At 41.5% G+C, this 21,754-nt stretch overlaps 7 protein-coding genes across 7 annotated transcripts; 4 read left to right on the plus strand and 3 right to left on the minus strand.

The window, feature by feature from the left end:
* Positions 1-52: 52 nt before the first annotated feature.
* Positions 53-3,764, plus strand: SS1G_00537 (hypothetical protein; the record flags this gene model as incomplete). Its single annotated transcript, XM_001598398.1, has 7 exons — positions 53-535; positions 586-942; positions 1,551-1,708; positions 1,888-2,418; positions 2,566-2,691; positions 2,771-3,024; positions 3,076-3,764. The coding sequence occupies 7 exons, from the start codon at positions 53-55 to the stop codon at positions 3,762-3,764; spliced, it is 2,598 nt and encodes an 865-aa protein (XP_001598448.1).
* Positions 3,765-5,125: 1,361 nt separating this feature from the next.
* SS1G_00538 (hypothetical protein) lies at positions 5,126-6,097 on the minus strand (the record flags this gene model as incomplete). Its single annotated transcript, XM_001598399.1, has 1 exon — positions 5,126-6,097. The coding sequence occupies one exon, from the start codon at positions 6,095-6,097 to the stop codon at positions 5,126-5,128; it is 972 nt and encodes a 323-aa protein (XP_001598449.1).
* Positions 6,098-7,148: 1,051 nt separating this feature from the next.
* Positions 7,149-7,316, plus strand: SS1G_00539 (predicted protein; the record flags this gene model as incomplete). The annotated part of the gene is made up of 1 exon (XM_001598400.1): positions 7,149-7,316. The coding sequence occupies one exon, from the start codon at positions 7,149-7,151 to the stop codon at positions 7,314-7,316; it is 168 nt and encodes a 55-aa protein (XP_001598450.1).
* A 3,946-nt stretch (positions 7,317-11,262) lies between these two features.
* On the minus strand, positions 11,263-12,165 carry SS1G_00540 (predicted protein; the record flags this gene model as incomplete). The annotated part of the gene is made up of 2 exons (XM_001598401.1): positions 11,263-11,953; positions 12,035-12,165. The coding sequence occupies 2 exons, from the start codon at positions 12,163-12,165 to the stop codon at positions 11,263-11,265; spliced, it is 822 nt and encodes a 273-aa protein (XP_001598451.1).
* A 2,221-nt stretch (positions 12,166-14,386) lies between these two features.
* On the plus strand, positions 14,387-14,773 carry SS1G_00541 (predicted protein; the record flags this gene model as incomplete). The annotated part of the gene is made up of 1 exon (XM_001598402.1): positions 14,387-14,773. The coding sequence occupies one exon, from the start codon at positions 14,387-14,389 to the stop codon at positions 14,771-14,773; it is 387 nt and encodes a 128-aa protein (XP_001598452.1).
* Positions 14,774-16,029: 1,256 nt separating this feature from the next.
* Positions 16,030-16,566, minus strand: SS1G_00542 (hypothetical protein; the record flags this gene model as incomplete). Its single annotated transcript, XM_001598403.1, has 1 exon — positions 16,030-16,566. The coding sequence occupies one exon, from the start codon at positions 16,564-16,566 to the stop codon at positions 16,030-16,032; it is 537 nt and encodes a 178-aa protein (XP_001598453.1).
* A 3,087-nt stretch (positions 16,567-19,653) lies between these two features.
* SS1G_00543 (SCF complex subunit Skp1) lies at positions 19,654-20,369 on the plus strand (the record flags this gene model as incomplete). Its single annotated transcript, XM_001598404.1, has 4 exons — positions 19,654-19,717; positions 19,795-19,886; positions 19,960-20,130; positions 20,193-20,369. The coding sequence occupies 4 exons, from the start codon at positions 19,654-19,656 to the stop codon at positions 20,367-20,369; spliced, it is 504 nt and encodes a 167-aa protein (XP_001598454.1).
* Positions 20,370-21,754: the final 1,385 nt, after the last annotated feature.

Below are 21,754 nucleotides of genomic sequence, written 5' to 3' on the forward strand. Positions count from 1 at the left end.
CCAAGAAGCGCAAGTTCGCGAGGCACGCAAGGGTACAGTTGAACAAGTGAAAATGGATTGGTGGGGTGCAATCTTCATTGTCGTAGGACTTATTTTCTTTACTTTCGCCATCATCGATTCGGCCCACGCACCCAATGGCTGGAAGACGCCCTATATCTATGTTCTATTTGTCATCGGTTGCTTGTTGCTTCTTGTAGCTGCATACATCGAGATGCGGACTAAGCAAGCTTTGATCCCAAGTTCATTTTTCAAGGTTCCATCCATGGTACCGCTAGTCTTTGCACTCTTTTTGTGCTATGGTTCTCTGGGTATTTTCTTACTTTATGCCACGTTCTACATGACTGGGGTCATGGGTGGCACCCCATTACAACTTGTGGCGTGGTACGCACCAATGGCTTTGGGCGGATGCATAATCTCTACAGTTGGAGGCTTTGTTCTGCACTTACTACCGGGAACAGCCCTTGTAGTCACAGCTGGTGTAGCCTGGATTGTTGCACCTTTGCTCTTCGCTATTGCCCCAGCTGGTGCCAATTATGTAAGTTTATTTCAAGGATTGTTTTCGTGAAAAGCTGACAAATCTTTTAGTGGGCATATATATTCCCCGCCATGATGTGTGCCACGATTGGTATCGACATAACGTTCACAGTCGCAAATATATTTTTCACTACGTCTCTATCGGAATCACAGCAAGGCCTTGCTGGTTCCATGGTAATGCTCATTCTACATTTGGGCATTGCAGTTTGTCTTGGATTTTCAGATATCATCAACACTTATACTTTAGATCGGCTGGGCCTTAGACAGAGTTACCACGCAGTATTTTGGTTCGAAGTTGCATGTGCAGGTGTATCATTGATAATAATGGCTCTCTTCGTCAAGATCAAGAGAGCGGAGAGTGAATTGACAGTTGATGAAAGAATCGCGGCGTTGAATGCCGTACCATTGGTAGGGGACAATCGGTCGATGACTAGAGCGATGGGCTTGGAAATGGATGCCGCAGATGATGGGAAGTTAAATTGATTTCGTACACGTCCAAAATATCTGCTTTAACCTTATAGATTTATGAATTTTTGCGGAGTCAATACCCTTAGATCGTTGGATTTTAGGCGTTCTTGGATTGAAGCAAACAAAGCAAGAGCAAGAGCAAGAGCAAGAGTAAGAGCAAAAGCAAGATGAATACAAATAAATTACCCTTTTTGCCACCTCAACAATAGAGCATGTATTCTTATTACTATTTAGCTTGGACACAAACGTGTCGAGTTTCAACTGAGTACCGGCATACTAATAAGCTTTTCACATAAGGTTATTTCTTCATTTTAATCTATCTTAGGTTAGGCCTCGTAGTTGCTGACATATCTTTCTGCAGCGTTTCCTCATACAGCTAGCGTCCGGAATCACGGATGCTAATCTCACTCCGACATTCGCCAACCTCAAACAATCAAAGATACACGCCCTCTTTGAAATGGATTTCCTTCGCAGTTTGTTGGAAACGGCATGAATAGAAATTCCGCTGCTGACGACGTTTTCCTGCAGTTGTTTTCTAAGTCGTTCAGCAACTCATAAGCAATATGAACTTTCCAGATTGCGAGCAATCCGCCAGTGTGGAGACCGAGACGCCGGTTCTTAGTAAACTTAGACGCTCGTGTGAAGCATGCCGGTCGTCCAAAGGGAGATGTTTACCAAGTAGGGATGATCCTACTCGATGTTTAAAGTATGCTACCTGAATTTTGATCACGGGATTCGCAACTTATTGACATGTCTGTAGGTGTTTGAAGGGTAGGAAGAAATGTGTGTTCTTAGAGACGAAACCTCGACCAAAGAAGATGAGATCTTCTAGGATGCAAGTCCATATATTGTCTTTTGGAGGGTGCCATGCTGATCAATAATCAGACGCGTTGCCGAGATGGAACAGAAACTCAATGGAATTCTGAATCTTCTGGCAACTAAAACTCCAACTGAGTCTCCGCCTCCTCCTGCCTCAGCACCTGTATCTTCGCCAGAATCCTTGCCTTTGGATCTATCAGATATTTTCGAGCTTTCTTTTCCACTATTACCAATGGATGGCACGAGTCCCAAACCATTTCAGCAAATGCCTTCTTCCCCAACCCTTGAATTTGGCTTGCAAGATGTAATCGCAAGGGGTATAGTCAGCACCAGACAGGCCGAAGAAGCTCTGAGGGAATTTGCCAGCAGAGCTTCAGCCTTCCCATTTATACTTCTTCCTCCGCACACCTCTCTGGAAACTCTGCGGCATGAACGACCTGTCCTATTGCTTGCAGTTCTGACGAGTACTGGCGAAAACAATCTTCCTGTTCATCATGTACTCGAGAAGGAGCTTCGTGAAACCATAAGTAACCGTATTATTATGCATGGAGAAAAGAATATTGATTTACTACAAGGAATTCTCTTACATCTTGCTTGGTAAAGTCTCACAAATATTTCCACCTCTGAAGAAATCGTTTGTTCTGATAATCCTAGGCATCACTACCACTACAAACCAGTTAGAGAAATTTTATTTCAATTTGCGCAAATGGCAAATGCTATGCTGATTGACCTTGGACTTCACAGGTCGAAATCGAGTGCAGCACAAACCAGCTACTCGAATATTCTTGGCTTTGAATGTCCGACAAAATTGACTCCCATTGAGATCGAGGAAAGAAGAACCCTTGTCGGATGTTTCTGTGTGACATCATCGTGAGTCTATCTGTTCTTGGAGTTCAAACAAAAATTAATTCTCCTGTAGAATTTGCCGCGGCCTGAGGAGACCCAATAGTCTAAAATACCATGACTATATTGAAGAATGTTGCCAAGTATTAGCAGAGGTCGGCGCTTCCGAAACAGATAGACTATTACCGCTGTTCACGCGAATCCATCGACTTGGTGAGGAGGTTAGCGACTCTTTTGATTACTGCAATCATGGAGAGCTGGCTAAGCTTGACCCGGTGCGAATCGAGATGCTCAACAGGACGTTGTCCCAGCAGTTCCACGATATACAGCGATATTTTCCCGCTGAAGCTTGGAGCAATCGTGAGTATTGAGCCTACACATTCCGGATCTTGATCATACTAACTTTGATAGATGCAATAAGAATGACATATGCGCATCTCCGCATACACATTACGGAAATCGGCCTCCACGCTTCTGCATCAGATTTTGATCGATTCCCGATCCCTACAGCATCCAGCCGGACCTCTTGGTATCATGCTTCCGCGAGAACAGAAATGTTGATCCGATGTCTACAAGCTGGGAAAGATTATCTCGATACAATTTTATCTCTAACGGCGCATGAGTTTTTCGGTCTCACAGCATCAGACTATCTAAATTTATTCTACGTGCTTTTTCTTCTGGGAAAATTCTGCGAAGGTTGCGATTCACCCTCACTTGACGGCGAACAAGTCCGTCAAGCCACGAACCTCGGCTTTTACTTTGATTCGCTTGACGAAAAACTCGCTTCCTTCCTCCAATACACGAATGGTCAGCTTCAACGAAGCAGCATCTTGAACATAAAACTCTTATGCCAAGAGATCAAGAAATGGTACATGCGAGTTATATCTGGGCCACCAGGCTCCGACCAAGCCATGCTCAATGGCTTGAACGTCTCATTTACAGATGTTGTACCTTCTATTCAACATCTTTGCGGTACCCTTATTAGTTCGTCTACGTATTTGAAAGCGTATGTGAAAGAGGGAGATTGTCCATCCGCTCATACGGTAGCTCAATGGATGGCTTACATGGCTGCCGAGAAGAGTGTCACGATGGGGGCATGATTAATTTGTTGATCATTGCATGGATGGGAAAGTGATGTGAAAAAAAAAATTTATTCCTTTGATGCATTTTTTTGCGAGGGGAAGGGGGAAGGGGGAAGGGGGAAGGGGGAAGGGGGAAGGAAAGATAATGGAACTTACTCTTTTACACTACTCGCCTCTATAGAATTTTGTTTTGATTTGGTGTTTGGTTGGAATCATGGCTGGCTGGCGTTTGAGTACTTTATGAGTATAAGGCGAATGAAGGAATGTATGGAGTGGAGTAATTATACATTGACTCTGATTGATAGATTGTTTAAATTTTACTCCATATATACATAGGTATATAGAGATTGTAAATAGATAATAAATAAATAAAATATAGTATTACTAATAATATATCTTAAATTAATAGTTAATCAAGATAATATATTAATCTATAATCAAGTTTTAAGAAAAACATGTTACGAGGTTTGCCGTCTAGATCACGTGGAAGTGCTCTAGGCTCTCGAAGTGGTTTATGACTAGGCGTCAAGCAGGGACTTAAGTAATGACAAAGATGCAATTCGTAACTAATAGTAGAGTATACTAAATGATTGACCTTGAGCACGAAGCTTTATACAAAGGAAATCCATCTAGATTATATAGACCTTCGTGCCTATGGCTACTCAGTAGGATCAATACGGCTCAGTACTGAGCTCACTGATCCTTACTGAGTCAGTCACGTGCTATTGATTGCACGTGAGAGTTTCCTGTTACCAGGCATAACACACAACTCAAAACTCACAACTCACAATCATTTAACTCCCCCCCCCCCGGTGCTCTAACTAACATTTAAAACCAACACTCAAATACCATCATGATATTACAGATAGATAGGTATATTAAACGATATATTTTATTATTATCTAACTAACTAACTAACTAACAATCGTACATACATACAGATAGATGTTTCTTTGCATCCAGAACCCCTAGGTAAGAATCGCATCACTTACTTACTTACTTACCCATCGCTATTATACATATGTGTGTGTGGAGGGGTGGGTATAACTCCCCTTGGTTATATTCTCATCAGACAAAAATAGATGAGTTTTGTTCTTTTGTTTTTTACGTCCTGAAATGTATCTTGACAGATACTTTTGTTTCTTCTTCTTGGTGTGTTGGCGTGGGATTTAGGGTTTGATGTGCTGGGCTGGGGTGTGGTGGTGTATCTCTTTCTAAAATATCAACCATATCGTATATCTCTTTCTTGATCCTTATGTAGTGAATCTAAAAACCAAAGGAAGAAATTCATAGGTACTCAGGTAATATCGAGACCGAGCACCAATATCCATAGCGTCGCATCGCTAAAATCCACTTTCTGTTCACCATAATAACAAATCTCAAATAGGATTATGCATAGGTGGTAACGCACCCCCCACCAACCTCGGCGTAGTCTCCATCTCCGGACTCCTCCCCTTTGACTTTCCATCCGAGCTCGCACCCACCGTACTAGCCCCCCCACTCGCAGTCCCCGCTCCCAACCCCCTCTTCACCATCTTCCCCAAAATACTCACTAGCTCCGCAGCATCCTCAAACATATCATCGTCCATCCCCTCATCCGCATTATAGACCTCGCCAATAGTTTTCTTGGCCAATTCTCGCGATCGATGGGCTTGATCTAAACAATCATATATAAAAGCTGTGTATTCGACTTTTACCGAGAGACGAAGGGGGTGAGATCCCCAAAGTTGACGGTCGGCGAGTGCGGAGGCCTCTTCAAAACATTGAGTTGCGAAAGGTCGATAATCGAGGGCGGGAATGAGGAAACTACCTACGACATCGGGTGGAGGGATGGCGAGACCGGGAGGTCCTCCTACGGGTCCACCTTCGAGTGGATGTGTCGGTTGGACGCTAGATGGACGGTGCGAATCGGATATTAGGATTGTATCGACACCTCTGCCTTTATCTCTATGACGTGGAGAGGCCAAACCAGGTGGTGTAGATATTTTTGAAGTTCGAAGGGTAATAGCAGGAGTGTTGTGGAAGAGAACGTAAAGATGATAATAGCTAGCTCTCAACTTATAAATCAAGACCTTTAACTCTCCAAAACCTGCCACTAGAGGTAAAACGAATTGCTCTAGAATTTTTAATCCTTCTTTCGCATACCACACAATTCTCGTATACAGCTCGACAGATTTGGTATCACGGGTCGTATCAAGACGCCTGAGCTTTCGCGCTTTCACAACCATTTTTGAAAGCATTGTGAGATTTCCCAAAATCTGAAAGAGGTTTTGCGCGAGGAGTGGATGATCAAGTTGTATATTCTTTGCGAATTGTCCTAGGAACTTTGTGTCAACCTCTGAGGACGCCATTGCGTTGGTCGTAGAATGTGTAAAAATTGACGCGGAAATCGGCGCTGGAAGTTGAAAGCAAAAACAAACAACTTTTTGATGGAGTAGGCTCAGAACAGAGTCAATTGCCGAAAGAAATATTTATAGATAGGCTCGATCCAGTATTGGTTGCTCGACGAAAGAAGCGCGTTGAAGAAATTAAGAGCTGAAAACACCAATTGAACAAATCCAGTGATAAGCTTCTCCTGGTTGATTATGTTAAAGGAAAGAAGAAAGCCAGTCAAGAATTGAAGCTCCGATACGGTGATATATCCAACAAGGTCTTGACAAGATTAAAGAGTGTTGAGGTTCGAGAGTGTGATTTCAATGAATCAAAACAAGTCGCATTCACTTTGGCAACCACCAGGTAAACAAACGTCCTTCGAATCTCTCGTCCCAGTCACCAAAATCCTATCCTCGCGGTGCCACAGCCGAGTCCTATATCCAGCCGTATCCGAGTGTTTAATGGTCTGTATAGAAGGCGCCAGATGAATTGTGAATACCTGGGAGAATTGGATGGTGACAAAAAAATGGATTCGTCCAGCTGAGTGAATAATTGAGACTGAAAAACCGAAACCGAAACCGAATGACCCGAGCGAATTGTTCCCCCCGTCTCAACTTCCAGAAGTTGTAATTTTTTAATTTTTAATTAGTATATTCCTCACGTCGTCAACGACGATATCACATTACACACAAAAGTATACTACAACTTGTCAGAAAAGATCATCAACCAAAGACATACCACTAAAGCAATGGGAGAAAATCAATTCAAACAATTGACCCATTCACTAACCAGATATAATACAGCAAGTTCTCTCTGACGTGAAGCAATATTGACCTAGTAGTCAATTGCGAGTATACTTGGCTTGGCCTTTCTAGTAGTAGGCACAACAACACGAAAGAATCACCGAGAACCCTTTAATCCTTCAAAAGAGAGATTCAAACGAGTACAAAACATTTCGACTCTCTTTTCAATGGGCGCAATTGCACCTGAAATGGAATTACTTTGTACACGAAAGGCGGTGACGAAAAGATGTCCCCAGATGCGTTTTGTACAGAAGTATTTGATTTGAAGGGGGGTAAGAAAAAAGTTGCAAGGAAGTTTCGTATATTTATGTGCGGGAGACAACCAATGTGCGAGAAACAACCAACGTGGAAAAAGGTTACTGTGTACTCAAGTAAAGTACTCGAAGTGAATTGACAAGAAGATGAGGAATTGCTGTTCCAATTGAAATGAGCGTATACAAGAAGAATTAAAAGGTGGTTGTTTAGGAATACGACAGCATTCCTACTTCGAAGAATTGAAAAAGTTGCATCGACAGACCCAAAAGGCGACCTTGAAAAGATCAGGAAGGAAAGTTTGGATCATCAAAAGCTACCTGCTTCTCTTTTAGAATGAAAATGCAAGTAGAATGCAACCCCCCGACACACTTTAAACACTTGAACACTTTTTTGATTATGGCTCCCCCGTCGTGCAGCAGCGTAGTGGAGGGTTTAATGCACAAGCTACGATCTTTAGATGCGGAGAGCCTGTAGTTGCATATTTTGGCGTTGGATGAAGCGACCTGCAAAGATACGTGGCAGCACCGATTGAATGAGGATATTTGGAAATTGAGGACGAAGGAAGAGAGAGGGAGGAGAAAACGAAAAGAAACGGAGGGAATGCTTGGTGAGAAGCTAATGGGCCGTTTGATACACGACAGATTGATGATTGACTGATGATTGACTGATGATTAACGGTAATGATGGAGTGCTGGTATTGCATGAGTGGTGTGGTATTAATATTTATTACGCCTTAAATATAAATAGGTGCTACGAGGTAGGTTATGTAAGATTTATGATGGGTAAATCTCGGACATGAAAGATTGGGCTAATGATGCAAATAACTACAAAACCGCTATAAGAGGGAGCACTTATATTAAAATCATCGAAGTAGTCCTAGCAGGTCTAAAAGAAATTTAAAAAATACAAAAATATAACAAAACCAACTAAACAGCTACTCCCCTTTCAACACCCAGCCTATACCAAGCCTCTACTCCATCCTATTTTCCATTCCAGACTTCCAAGTTCTAGCTTCCACTTTAGAAAAAGGAAGCCAGATACTGCACAGTCCACATCCAAGGGTTCACCTGCAAGGAACTGAATCTTTACCAGAATCCACCCACAAACAACCAGCTATGGAGATTCTTAACCAATAACAACAATCACAAATCATTGTATCCATAAATAGTCCAGATAGATGGAGCTGGCTAGACATTTCATTTTTTGATATTAATATTTACGGAGTAGTATTTTACTCCGTAAATCGTTGGGATGGAATTTCTCCGACTGGTTTCATTCTTTTATGCATGTGTAACCTATTCTAGAATCTGTATATACGTATACTCTGTATACGTATACTTTGTACACTACTCCCTAGACTCTGTACTCGGTTCAGTTGTATTGTTGTAAGGCCAAGTACTCTGTAGCTAAAAAACATACATAAGATGAGGACTACACTTCACCGCTGTTACTCCGTAGGTAAATAGCAGATAGCATCACACCACTTCTCGAAAATTCCTCGAAAATATCATCAATTGTCCAATCAACATCCATCATTAAATCACCACCAACGGTTATGGAGCACTGAAATTACATTCTAATTCATTTTCATAACCTGTCATCAAGATATGACGATATCCCATTTCTTAATTCTTCCATTCACTCATTCATCCACTCATCCACTCATACATCCACAGTTTTCACAATTTCATAATTCTCATTTGTGGTGCCAACACACTCATTTTCCAAGCATCTTATTTCACAATTCGGTCATGAAATATGCAGCCACCCTTATTATCAAATCAGGGCATCCGAAATTCCTAACACTCTTTCTTCTTTTCTCTCTCTTTTCATGGGCATTGCTATACGCAACGGCAACCAGTTATAAGGAAAGAAGCGGTGAGGATCACCATTTTTATTCTTTTAGAGAGATTACGTGAGTTCCAGGCTTGTGCAAGGATCCCGATGAGGTTGGATGCTTATCTTTGGGTAGATTCATTTCATCAGGGAAGGCTTTGGATAGGATAGGAATTCATACATGATGTTTTTTTTCGCTTCTCCTATTTAACCCCTTTTTGGGTTAACCCCTTTTTGGGGATGAGAAGAATGAATGGATGAAGAATTGCTCATGATGGATGAATGGACTGATTGACTGCAAGTGCATATTATGAGCCGCCACAAGGAGCTCATCTCCTTCAATAAGGCTCTGCTCTTCTATGAAAGAAATCTCACTACTCTATTTGTCTCCTTCCAGCAGCTATCTCTACCAAATCTTCAAAAAGAAGAAAAGCCAAACATAGTGTCTAGGCAGAATAATCTGATTGATCTACCCTACAATCCAATCGGCAAGTTACCGATATCTTCATCTATCCTCCCCTGAATCCCCTGCACCCTTCTACAAATCAATCAAGAAAGACTTCAAAAGTCCTACGTTCTTCAACAACATCCCTCTATCAATCCATCCAATCTCTTTTCTGTCCTACATACACATGTGCAACAAGCCGTTGCAAATATATTTCTCACTCAAAATGAACATACATACATATATACATACAAAACAACGCGATTAAAATTCATCAGGAGAAGCACAGCACAATGATCATTTCTCAGAACAGCAAGGTTTGTTTCCTCTACAAGTAATATCTCTTGATTTTTAAAAATGCAAAGGTGCTGTACATGATGGACAAACTTTCGATACCTAAGAAGAGTATGATATCAGGGATCTTGGGGGGTGATATAAAATATGAATGAGTGCTGCCAAAGGTGAAGTTTCATTACTGGATTAAAAGGACGTCGACAAGCGCCAAGCAGACCTCAGACTCTAGATATATCACTTTATTGAATATTTCGTGATTGCCTTTTAAGAGCAAAGTCACTTGTTTATTTTACTTGCTACGTATACATATACATCTCCGATTCCCGCCCACTACACTCCACCACGCCAAACCAAATTCTACCCCCTCACCCCTCCAGCTCAAAAATGTGCCACTAGTAAGCCAGCACCTCTCTCTTCCCCCAAACTCACCCCTCTCTCCCCTAAATCCTCCTCAAACACCCGTCTAACACCCCCCTCCCCCACCAGCTATAAATACAACTACACCTGCACCCATCACAGCAAAGTCCTCGCAAAACTCTGTCCAAAAGCTAGTTATAAACAAACAGCTTGTGAGATTATATCTATCTGGCAGGTTATTTGGTTGAGGGAGGGGTGTTGTAGGTGTGGGTTTTAGGAGGGGTGTGAGGGGGGTATTGATAGGTATAGGGATAGGGATAGGGATGAAGATGGAGGGGGGTGTGAGAAAGATGATGAGGGGGGGAAGTTTAGGGGGAGATAGGGATGAGGATGAGGATGATGATTGCGGGATTGATTTTGCTGGATGATGGGGAGAGAGAGTGGGGAAGAGAGGAGAAAGTAGGGATTTGAAGGGGATAGCTGTAGAAAGGAAAGGTCTAGGGGCGGAAGAGGGAGTGGGAATAGAGGGGCAAGATAGTAATTAAAAGTTATTTAACACATATAATAATTAAGGGCCACTATTTAAAATCCAGAAAGTTTCCTATTTATATGTTACGAGGTTTGCCGTCTAGATCACGTGGAAGTGCTCTAGGCTCTCGAGGTGGTTTATAACTAGGCGTCAAGCAGGGACTTAATGTAATGACAATAATGCAATTCGTAACTAATAGTAGAGTATACTAAATGATTGATCTTGAGCACGAAGCTCTATACAAAGGAAATCCATCTTGGTTATATAGACCTTCATGCTAATCGTCCCCTTGGTCCCCTCGGTCCCTTCGGTCCCTTCGATCAAGAGACCGAGGGGATCTAAGGGACCATGTGATTACATAATTGGTCACATGATACGAGATCCGAAGCCGTCGTAACACTTGAATATTTTATAATCAAGTTAATAAATTTATTCAAATCATTCAAATCATTCAAACAATTGTATGTTATTATTCCTTGCTAATTACACTATGAGAAGAGGTTCCTATTTATATTAGGGGTAAACACTAGAGTTCGTTGAGAGTACGGCTTCATATGAGGCTAGTCATATGACCGTACTTACAATCTCAATACCAGTCAGTAAAGAGTTGGGAAATCCTTCAGATTAACCCAATTCTCCGATATACGTAAGGTTTAGCATCCTCAGCGAGGAAGCCAGCGCAATGAGCCCAAGAAGGGCTAACGGCGCCTCTCTGTCGTTGTCTTCTCCCAATTGTAACGTGGATACACGGGCAGTAAAGCCGCCGGCCACATCACTAATTTCTCGTATTTTGCTGGCGCTCAACCCTCCATTGGCAGTGTATGGCGACGAGGGTGGTTCATAACTTGGAGACAAGGTGCCTCTCTTCTCAGGGGTGACAGAAGTGTCCTCAACAGTGATTTGAGACGGAGATGAGGGCGTCACGCGGCGCAAATGCGACGTCGGCGATGATGGCAACGAAGGACTGGAGGACTCCCGCATATCGGAAGTGAAAGTTTCACGCGCCTTCTTTTGCAAATGGCGATTAGTAGGCGATACGGTTTCACTGTCCGCACTTGTGTTCGAGTTTGTACGTCTGTGTGTATTGGTCGCGGTTAATACAACGGACTCATCTTTTGGACGGTTGTCTTGAACCGATGTTGGAGATAACCTTGATCGCTGTGATAATGGCAAGTCCGGCGGAGCTCCTCCGCTGCCTCCTCTTCGCTGGCTACTCCCTACACTGCCCTCTCTTTCCAACATGGCGCTGGTCACAACTTCTTCTAAAATTCCAACTATATCATTGTCCCCAGTATCCACCGGAATCCGTGTTGTCCTGCTGCAAGTGAACTGAATGACCATGAGCTCTGTGTTCGAAATACACCATGCAAAACGCGTCTTCCTTCGACAAGCATACCACAGCAGCTGTCCTATGTCCGCCAGACGAAGGATCCCGCCAATTTCGTTACGTGATTCACCATCAGATACATCATCCTGTCGCGAAAATTTGACGTCGCCCACAGCGAGCGCTGTACCAGTGCTATTCATTAGGTGCGGATTTTCGTAGACAGCACCTTGAAATACACTATAATCGGGTATGTAAGTAAGCTGCCTCTGCGTTGCATCTTCCTTTAAAGGCTCGAAGAGAATGGGACATGGGCCATAATCGTAATGGGATCGACCTTGCGTAAATCAACGTAGATCCATCGAAGCGCCATTTTGACGTTATAAATGAGGGACCGCCCTAGAACGCACTGAAGCATTACCTCATTGAAAAGCACTAATTCGTCATCGAAAATAATAGGTAAAGTGGTCGGGGTCAAGTCGTTATGGAATTTATCGAGGTAAGGGGCGAGGGTTCTAAGTTGTAAGATGTTGTCGAGGGTGAAGTCATTCCATTTCTCAATTGTTATGCTTTCACCTAATTGTTGATATATTTTATCGCCTGAAGACCGCCGTGATGAATCCGGTGAATACTGGAACTCCTATTGCATTTCTTGCTCAAGCCATTGTAGAATAGTGGTTTTAGAGGAGGTTGTAGAGGGGTCCATATTATCCGGAAGCTCTAGAGATGAGACGGAATTGTCTTTATTATGACGGATGTTCTTGATGATGTCGGGAGATGAAGATAATCTGATATTGAGTACCGGTACAATAACTGTGAAATGGATATTAGATATACACCAAAAGAAAATGGTACATATGTGACAACAGGCATAGGCAACAATTCCCCTCATTTTTGAATCTGACGTCAAGCTAATCTCATAATAGGCATGGCTTCCTGTCGATCCCAGCACACTTATTCCTAAATAGGCTTAGCTTAATATGTGGCTACTACGTTGCTACGGTAACACCGGGCTAGAGGTAAAAGGAAGTCCGAGCTCATGCTTACTAATGGATTCTTCCTCTCTAATTATTATATTAAACTATCTACTACATAATAGTGAACAATACACAGCTACATCAACCACATCCATCACAACACTCAGTTATGGATCTAATGCCAACCAGGAATCATCGTCGTTTATTTGCTAGACGCAACGGTTTTAAATTGGGACACTCCAAGGAGAACCTTCTACTTCGCAAAACAATTACTTCGAACAATGACCATCGCATCACCACATCTGAATCGAAAAGCAATAGAAATACAGACATAAAAAGACACTCTAAGCCAAAAAGACAATCTAACTCTGAAATAACTGATAAACGAATATTTCTACATTTGGGATGGAAAATATACATTGCCTCATTGAAGGTATTTGAAAACTCCTTCGATTTTATCTTTGACATTTCAACAACATTTCGCTATTACACTTTTCAAAACTCATCTATCATCATCATTCTAACTTACGTTTTTCTATTAGCCTTCTTTATCGAAGAATACATTTTTTCTCCAAAAGCAGCTATCGATTCACCTATATGCATATTCCCACATAAATACACAACTATGCACACCCCTTCCTGTTGAAGCACTCGAATCGTATCGTTATATCGAACCTGCCTCTTGTATTGATAAATATGATCAGATACTCGAATTTAAACGTATTCTAAACTTAATCGAAATTCCACCCAAAAATCACATCGATTATCGCTATAGTTCTAAAATAAAACTTGATACTATCAATACACTAGAAGAGGTTCTCGTTTCTACTATCTCCCATCTTCATATCAAACATATATCCTATCCTGTCAAGAATACTCATCAGCTTTTCTTCGTCTATAATAATTATATTTTCAAAAGAACTGAGACAGAAAAGCAAACCTTCAGATTGCTCCTGGGATATAATGAACATACGTCATGGATATCAGATAATTTATCTAGCACTTGGCGATCTGATGAGATCGAACATGCACGCTCTTTATTCCGTCTTCCAAAGGTATGTTCCTGACATCCTCTCACATCTTTTTCTAATGTAAATAATATTCCTACCCGCAGGTCCTCATTAAACTCCGCGACTCACCTAACAAAATTTCACTCGATGCCCAGGATCAACATCTCCTAAAGGAATATCTCACATCCGAAGAACGGTATGAAAAACACTTCGATCTGTGTAGCGAAAAGATTGCGTTCATGACGGTTGAGCTTACCCAGCGTATATCCTCTTTTTATGCTGCAGGAAATGAGAATATCAAAGCTCGTGTTATTTTCGATGCATTCTTTCACAAGTACAATAGTAGTCCAGTCCCTTTACCACCTCTTTCTTCTCGGCGTTCACCTCGGGAAATTTGTGCATTTTATCGAAAGATTCTACGGCAAGGACGAGATACTATGGATGGAGATAAGTACGAGATGACGAATACTCCTAGTCGAAGTACTACACATGACGAAAAGGAAGATAGACGGGAGGGTCTTGATAAGATTCCCTTGAATAATGATTTCAAGGCAGACCCTCAATGTTTGGGAGGAGAGCAAGATGAAGAAGACTCTATGACAACAATCTCTAATAAGAGTTTAGCACGCCTCATTTACGTCCGGACCCAAATGTGCAGTTCTCGCCGTTCCGATTTCGAGGAAAAACTTCAATGGTGGTTTCTGGCTTTGACATTATACGATGCATTTCTATCCGATACTCCGCCTAGATCTTATTCAGAGTGGATTTGTGCTGCGGATGCACATGGACATCGAAAGAGGATGATGGAAAACGATGGCAAATGAGTCATATACATTCAGACTTGTATTAGTATTGTATTAATAAAATACGATTGTCGGCTTGCCGACACTAAAACCTTGCTGTATATATAGTGTATTGTAGTTTATCTAATGAAAATGAGAAACTCGCTTAAAATGAATCGCGAATCTCTGAGCAATCTGATCTAATTTGATCTAAAATACCTTTGATCTTGATCCAAGATAAATAAGATAAATAACACCAAAACACTTTATCAACATCGAACTTGGTTCATGAAATACCTCCCTCTTGATCCACTGCCCCCACCTACAACTCTTCACCACTTCATCGAAAGGGTCTTTAGTTAATCTTTCCTTTTAATTAAATCTTTATAAATTTATACTATGAAAAGTATTAAAATTCAACAACATCTTATAGTGTCACGATTCACCATTAGGATTAGTGTCCTGGGATAAAAGGGAATCACGGATAAGGAGCCAGAAAGCTCCTGGAGGCTCCCTTTATCGTTCATTATAAAGCCAGAATAGTTTCCTAGTTTAGGAGCTTCGTGCTCAACTTAGTTATCAATTAGTTTACCTACATTCTACTTGATCTAGTAACGACTTCACTTCCAAGTGAAGACTAGTGATAAAGCCTTAACCTATAACTACCAACCAGACGAAACCTTAAGCAGCCGCTGCCTCCAGTACAGCATCGTTACAGTTACGTCGCACTCCACAAAGCCCATTATCACGTGATTCAATCACGTGATAGACCCTACATAATATGCACGAAAAATAAAGGTCCAACATATTCTTAGGTCCAGGACCTTTCGGGGTCCTGAAGGTCCATAGCATGAAGGTCTATATAGTCAGGACGGATTTCCTTTGTATAGAGCTTCGTGCTCAAGATCAATCATTTAGTATTTTCTACTATTAGTTACGAATTGCATCATTGTCATTACTTAAGTCCCTGCTTGACGTCTAGTTATAAACCACCTCGAGAGCTTAGAGCACTTCCACGTGATCTAGACGGCAAACCTCGTAACAGTGGATCGAGTGGGGAAGGCCTTCGAGGATTGGATTGGATGATGCTGAAAGTACTTCACATAGTGTCTTTTAGATTTTCGATGAATGAGAGCATGGATGTGAAAGAAGAAAAATCTGTGCTGGTAATTCAAGGAGTATTAAGGAGTATTAGCGAGTTATGATCTCCTAGTCACCACTCACTCATTTGTGTTTATACTTCATAGCACAATATCAAAATGGGACTATTCTGGTAAAAAAACAAAGGGAAATTTTATTTAGACTTTCCACTCCTGACTACTCTCTCCCTCCCTCGAGATATCTTCCACTTTGTTCATATCCTTCTTTTCTTCAGAACAATCCATCGTAACTCTCCATGCTGCAATTCCTCTTCTCCCAATCACCCTTGTAATCGTATTCCAGAATCCATCATCCCCAAAATCCATATCATCTAGATTGAAATGTTTTTCATATTTCCACACTCCCTCAAAATACAAATCTGTCTGATTTGCCGTGTATTTGTCCAGGAAAGTGGCAGATGTGGGTGCAATTAGATAGGTAGCTTCTAAAAGTTCTTCCCCGAATTTTGGAAGACAAGTTGCTAGTTTGGTAACCTCTTCTATCATGAGCTCTCCTTTGATACCCATGAGATCATGAGTGTCAAGCACTTCATTTTTGCCGTTCAGTAGCCAGATTGGTGGACTATATGTTTTCCACCAGATAGCATGAGTGGCATCTAATTGTTTACTCAGGAAAACTTGAGTCGGGACAACTCCTCCCTGATGGTATACGCCCATCAAAAGACCTAATAACATATTAAAGGAAATCCACAAACCACCCCAGATGCGCAAAGGGATTTTTTGTTTTGGTAGTTTTACAGATGATAATATTAAGGGAATCGTTGGAAGCAAAAAACGGGCCTCTTGGTGTTTGAAGAACGAAAGAACAACGACACCAGAGATGGCAGAGAAAAGGCGAAGAGAAGCCAAAGGTTGTAAGAGAAGTAGTGTGGCAGGTCCCAATAGTTGTGGGAGATTTACTAGACTATGTTGATACCATGGATGTAAGCCGTGAAGCGCAAGATTGTCCGTGGCAAGATTGTAGTTGAGATTGTTAAATGGTGTAATTGTAGGATGAGAAAAAAGATAGGACCAAGTGACGGGAACTTTTGCGTAAAAATTCGTATCCAAACAGATTGCGATAAATGTAGCAATGCTACCAAATAATATCATTGAAATGAGCGAAAGAGGTCTGCGCATGATTAGCCGGGGCCATTTTGGGTGGGCTAAAGTATCTTACTTTCTTATAAAGTGTGGTAACAAACGGAGACCGGGAATGAAAAGAAAGGCAGGAAAAGTAATGCGATTGAATATCCCAAAGACTACAACAAATGCAAGAATTCCACACGGTATTACGGAAGAATGTTTCTACATCTATCAGCTTCAAATCCCAAATTCTGACATGTCTTCTATATCTTCCTACCTTAGCTTCCGCAATTCTTTGTATCAGAACCAGACTCCATGCAACTGCCAATGTCTCAATCGAGTTCGAAAATGTATGAGTCTGATATGTCCAGGTAACGTATGAAGATGCCACGAGCAAGACGGCTATTTTTCGATGTCGCGGAGATCCAACCAATTCATGGATAGCCCAATCTTCAAGCACAAAGCTCAAAGTTAACATCAAAAGGCGCAAGGCAAAAAACACAGCTATTGGAGGTATTTCGCCATCATTCCCATTTCCTATCCAGAGCCATCGAAGGAGAAGCATTGGCAGACCGTATATAGGCCATAATGGGAAGACACTTCGAATAGGATTCTCGGATGTGAATTCCCAGGTTAACTTGACAGGATAGCTGAAGATCTGACCTGCAGGTTGTTAGAAGACATAATCAAAAGCTGTATTTTTCAATCTCATGCAAGGACTCCCCATCTGCGGATATGAAAGACCTCACACATTTGCCTGAGCTAGCTGAAGCTATGGAATCACATAAAACTTACCAGCTATAACCTCTGGACCTTGAAAATTCTCATCAGGATGTAGGTAACTGGGAGAAATTGCAAACCAAAGTCTCAAAAGAAGGAGAAACAAGTATGCGCGCCTGAAGAAAGGCATTTTGAATATTTACCTATGGCATACGTATGAAGAATGAGAAAGTGAAGAAGAATTGCATTAAATTAAAAAAAGTATTCGCAAACGCGATAGAAAGATAAGAACAGAGGAAGAGGTCATTGGAATTGGAATTGGAAAATTGGAAAACAACCCAAAGGACCCTCAAGCTCTGATTTAAGTATGAAAAATGAGAGATTGAGAAATTGAGAAATACGAGGAGTTTGCTGCTCTCGAAACGGAAACGGTTGAAAGTCCTGCTACCTTTTTACCTTCTATTTTATTTTATTTTTCCCACTTCAGGGATGGCATTGGGGTATTGATTATGACGGAGATCAGCGAATCTCGGAACAACAGGAGTTCTTGAGTGGGCTGACCAATTAAATTCACTGCCGGGGGTATCTTTACTCGTTTTCATTCCGCATGCAATTTGTCTTCTGTGATGTTAACTCCGTATAGAGGAAGAATATTTTCAGCTAAAAGATTATTTATATCTTTAATAAGATTTCTTGGTGGGGAGGACAAGGTGATGGCACGATGAGCCCTGCGTAGAGTGCTTATTAATGAGTAAAATGTAAAATGTAAAATCATTTTTATATAGTTCGTATACTCACTAGCTTGAACATGGTGATGAATACCCTGTTGGGAGAAAAGGAGTTGTGAGTAGGAAATTTGAGATGGACAAAAAAGGAAGAAAAGTTTATAGATTAATAATAATGGTTACAGGGTAGGTAGGTAGTTTAGCATCTATCCCAATTCAAATAGAATCGATGATTAATAAACTCATCCTGCCTACTCGAGTAATGAAAGTTTGGTGTACTTATGATGTTGGAACATACAAACTTTCATTACTCGAGTAGGTAGGTATACTATACCTACCTACTTATATCTTCCGGGCAATGATCCCCCTAAACTATCCCTCTCTAATAAGTTAGACGAACTTCTAATTAGGTTTGCCATACTCGTACTCCCGAAACCCATCCTTCCAAATTGATAGTATTTACACATCGTGCTTCATTCTCTACAGTCTTACAAATTCGAGGAGAGAAGGTTAAACCCAGACAAGGCTGAAAATCCATGGAAAAGTCACTCTACCAATAAAGGAATCATTTAAAATATCACAGTGCGCATTTGGATCCAAGCTTCAATGATAATTTGATAATTCGACTGCAGCTTGAGGCTCCCCAAGGCTCACACAAGACGGCAGCACCAGGCAACACCCTACATCGAATGATAAAGCAGAAAAGTGCTGATCCACCGTAGACACTTCTATATAGAACCTTGAACTATGTAGTAGCTACAAACTTACCTACCTAGGTATCTGGAATTGAAAATTGTACGATTCAGGAAGGGCAAGCCTGGTTGCCGTTGCTTTTCCAGTCACATGCATTCTTTCTTGACTCAAAACGCTAGGTTCTAGGGAACTAATATCTTATTAGGGATACAGCAATTCACACCTATTTTTGACTTTTCGAATTAAACTTATGGAATTCCATGATATATGCCAAATCCTGTACGTAACACTCATCATTCTAGCCTCTTAATGATGTGATTGTTGGAGATGGCACACTAGACAGTACTAAAATACCTCCGGCCTTTTTAAACCGGGGTGGTTTACTTTAAGCGATAACAAGGCTCGACATAAAGTCACCTCTAAATCCCATTTCAGTCAGATCCTCTTCCTATTCACATACAACCAACTCCACAAACACACTTAACAGAACAACTCAACTTAATCAAAACAGCAACAACTTTTCAAATTACATCAACAAACAAAAACCTTTATCTTCAAAATGTCTGAAGGTACTACCACAAGCATTATTCTCGTCAGCAATGACAATGCCTCTATCACTGTTGGTAAGTTACCCCGCCTGTCTGCAAATTGCGATGGCTGCAGACCAGATTGGATGCGCCCATACTGACTGCACCGATAGATCGTGCTGTCGCAGAGCGATCCATGTTGATCAAGAACATGTTGGAGGATCTCGGAGACGGTGTCCTTTCCACTCCAGTCCCTATCCCTAACGTAAGTCTACATTCTGACATCATTTCACACTTAATCTTATCGATATCAATCTAACATTTTTATTTCTTTATAGGTCAATGAGGCCGTTCTCCGCAAGGTTATTGAGTGGGCTGAACACCACAAGAACGATCCAACTCCAAATGTCGATGACGATGCCGATAGTCGCAAGAAGACCACTGATATTGAGGAGTGGGATCAAAAGTTCATGCAAGTGGACCAAGAAATGTTGTTCGAGATCATCCTTGTAAGTTATATGCTACACTGCGAATATGAAATGATTTGATCATTCTAACTATTCACCAATAGGCTGCCAACTATCTTGATATCAAGGCTCTTCTCGATGTTGGATGCAAGACGGTCGCAAACATGATCAAGGGAAAGTCACCAGAGGAGATCCGAAAGACTTTCAACATCACCAATGACTTTACCCCTGAGGAGGAGGAGCAAATCCGTCGTGAGAACGAGTGGGCTGAGGATCGCTAAATCATTCTTCGGGTACAAACCAAATCATTATGCCATCATGATTTGGAGGTTTGTTCATAACTGTGATGGTGGTGGATACCGCAGGAGTTCTTTGATTGTTCTCGGCTACCAACCAAAAGTTGGAAGTCCAGGTCTACAACTTCAAGGCGTGCAGGGGTTTCCATTTTATTTTTTCCTTGGGAGGGTGTGCAGTATGCACATGGGGGCGTTTATGGGAGATACTGAAGTTTGTTGACTTTTTGGTTTGTCTGTGAAGGATAATAAGATAGTCAACGGTAAAAATACAGGTATTATACAATTTGCACTGAGGTTAAAATATCATGATTGGTCTTTGCTCATGTGAATTTGTCAAAACAGCCTTTTTGGAAAATGCTTCTTTCCAACTTACTGAAATGCGGGGTGATCTTCTGAAATAAATTTCTTGAATTTTTCTTCCTGTTGCCCGTATTCTGTATATTTCACTTGCGTGCTCCTTTCTGTATTATCACCATCATCATCATCACCCAATTTAACCTCCTGTCACGAACCACGACTAATATTATACAATAAAACCGAGTATCGGGGTTTGGGCCGCTGTTTCCCGCAGGTTCCTTATCGATAAGGAATCCTAGGACAAGTGTCCTAGGATAAAAGGTGTCCTGGGATAATAACTATCCTAGGATAAACGATTAGGCAGCCACATAGGTATAGGACAAGTGTCCTAGGATAATAATTGTCCCAGGACAATTATCCTAGGTTGCGAATCGCCCCAGGATTAGTGTTCTGAGGCAAGTAGGGATCATGTGATGGAGCCTTTAGGAGTGTAGGTTCCTCAGGGCTTCAGGGAAGGATTCATTATATAGTCAGAATAGTTTCATAGTATAGGAGCTTCGTGCTCAACTTAGTTATCAATTAGTTTACCTACATTCTACTTGATCTAGTAACGAATTCACTTCCAAGTGAATACCAGTGATAAAGCCTTAACCCACAACTACCAACCAGACGAAACCTTAAGCAGCCGCTGCCTCCAGTATGTTACGAGGTTTGCCGTCTAGATCACGTGGAAGTGCTCTAGGCTCTCGAAGTAGGTTTATAACTAGGCGTCAAGCAGGGACTTAAAGTAATGACAATAATGATATGCAATTCGTAACTAATAGTAGAGTATACTAAATGATTGATCTTGAGCACGAAGCTCTATACAAAGGAAATCCATCTTGATTATATAGACCTTCATGCCTATGGCTAGTCAGGACCGCGCAGCGGTCCATAACGTGACTTAATCACGTACCTTGGTTTAGTCATGTGACGCGGCGTAGAAGATAGCCGTCGTAACAAAGGCTTTATCACTGGTCTTCACTTGGAAGTGAAGTCGTTACTAGATCAAGTAGAATGTAGGTAAACTAATT

The sequence above is a fragment of the Sclerotinia sclerotiorum genome, genomic scaffold (genome assembly GCF_000146945.2).
Source record: "Sclerotinia sclerotiorum 1980 UF-70 scaffold_1 genomic scaffold, whole genome shotgun sequence".
NCBI classification, from domain to species: Eukaryota; Fungi; Ascomycota; class Leotiomycetes; order Helotiales; family Sclerotiniaceae; genus Sclerotinia; species Sclerotinia sclerotiorum.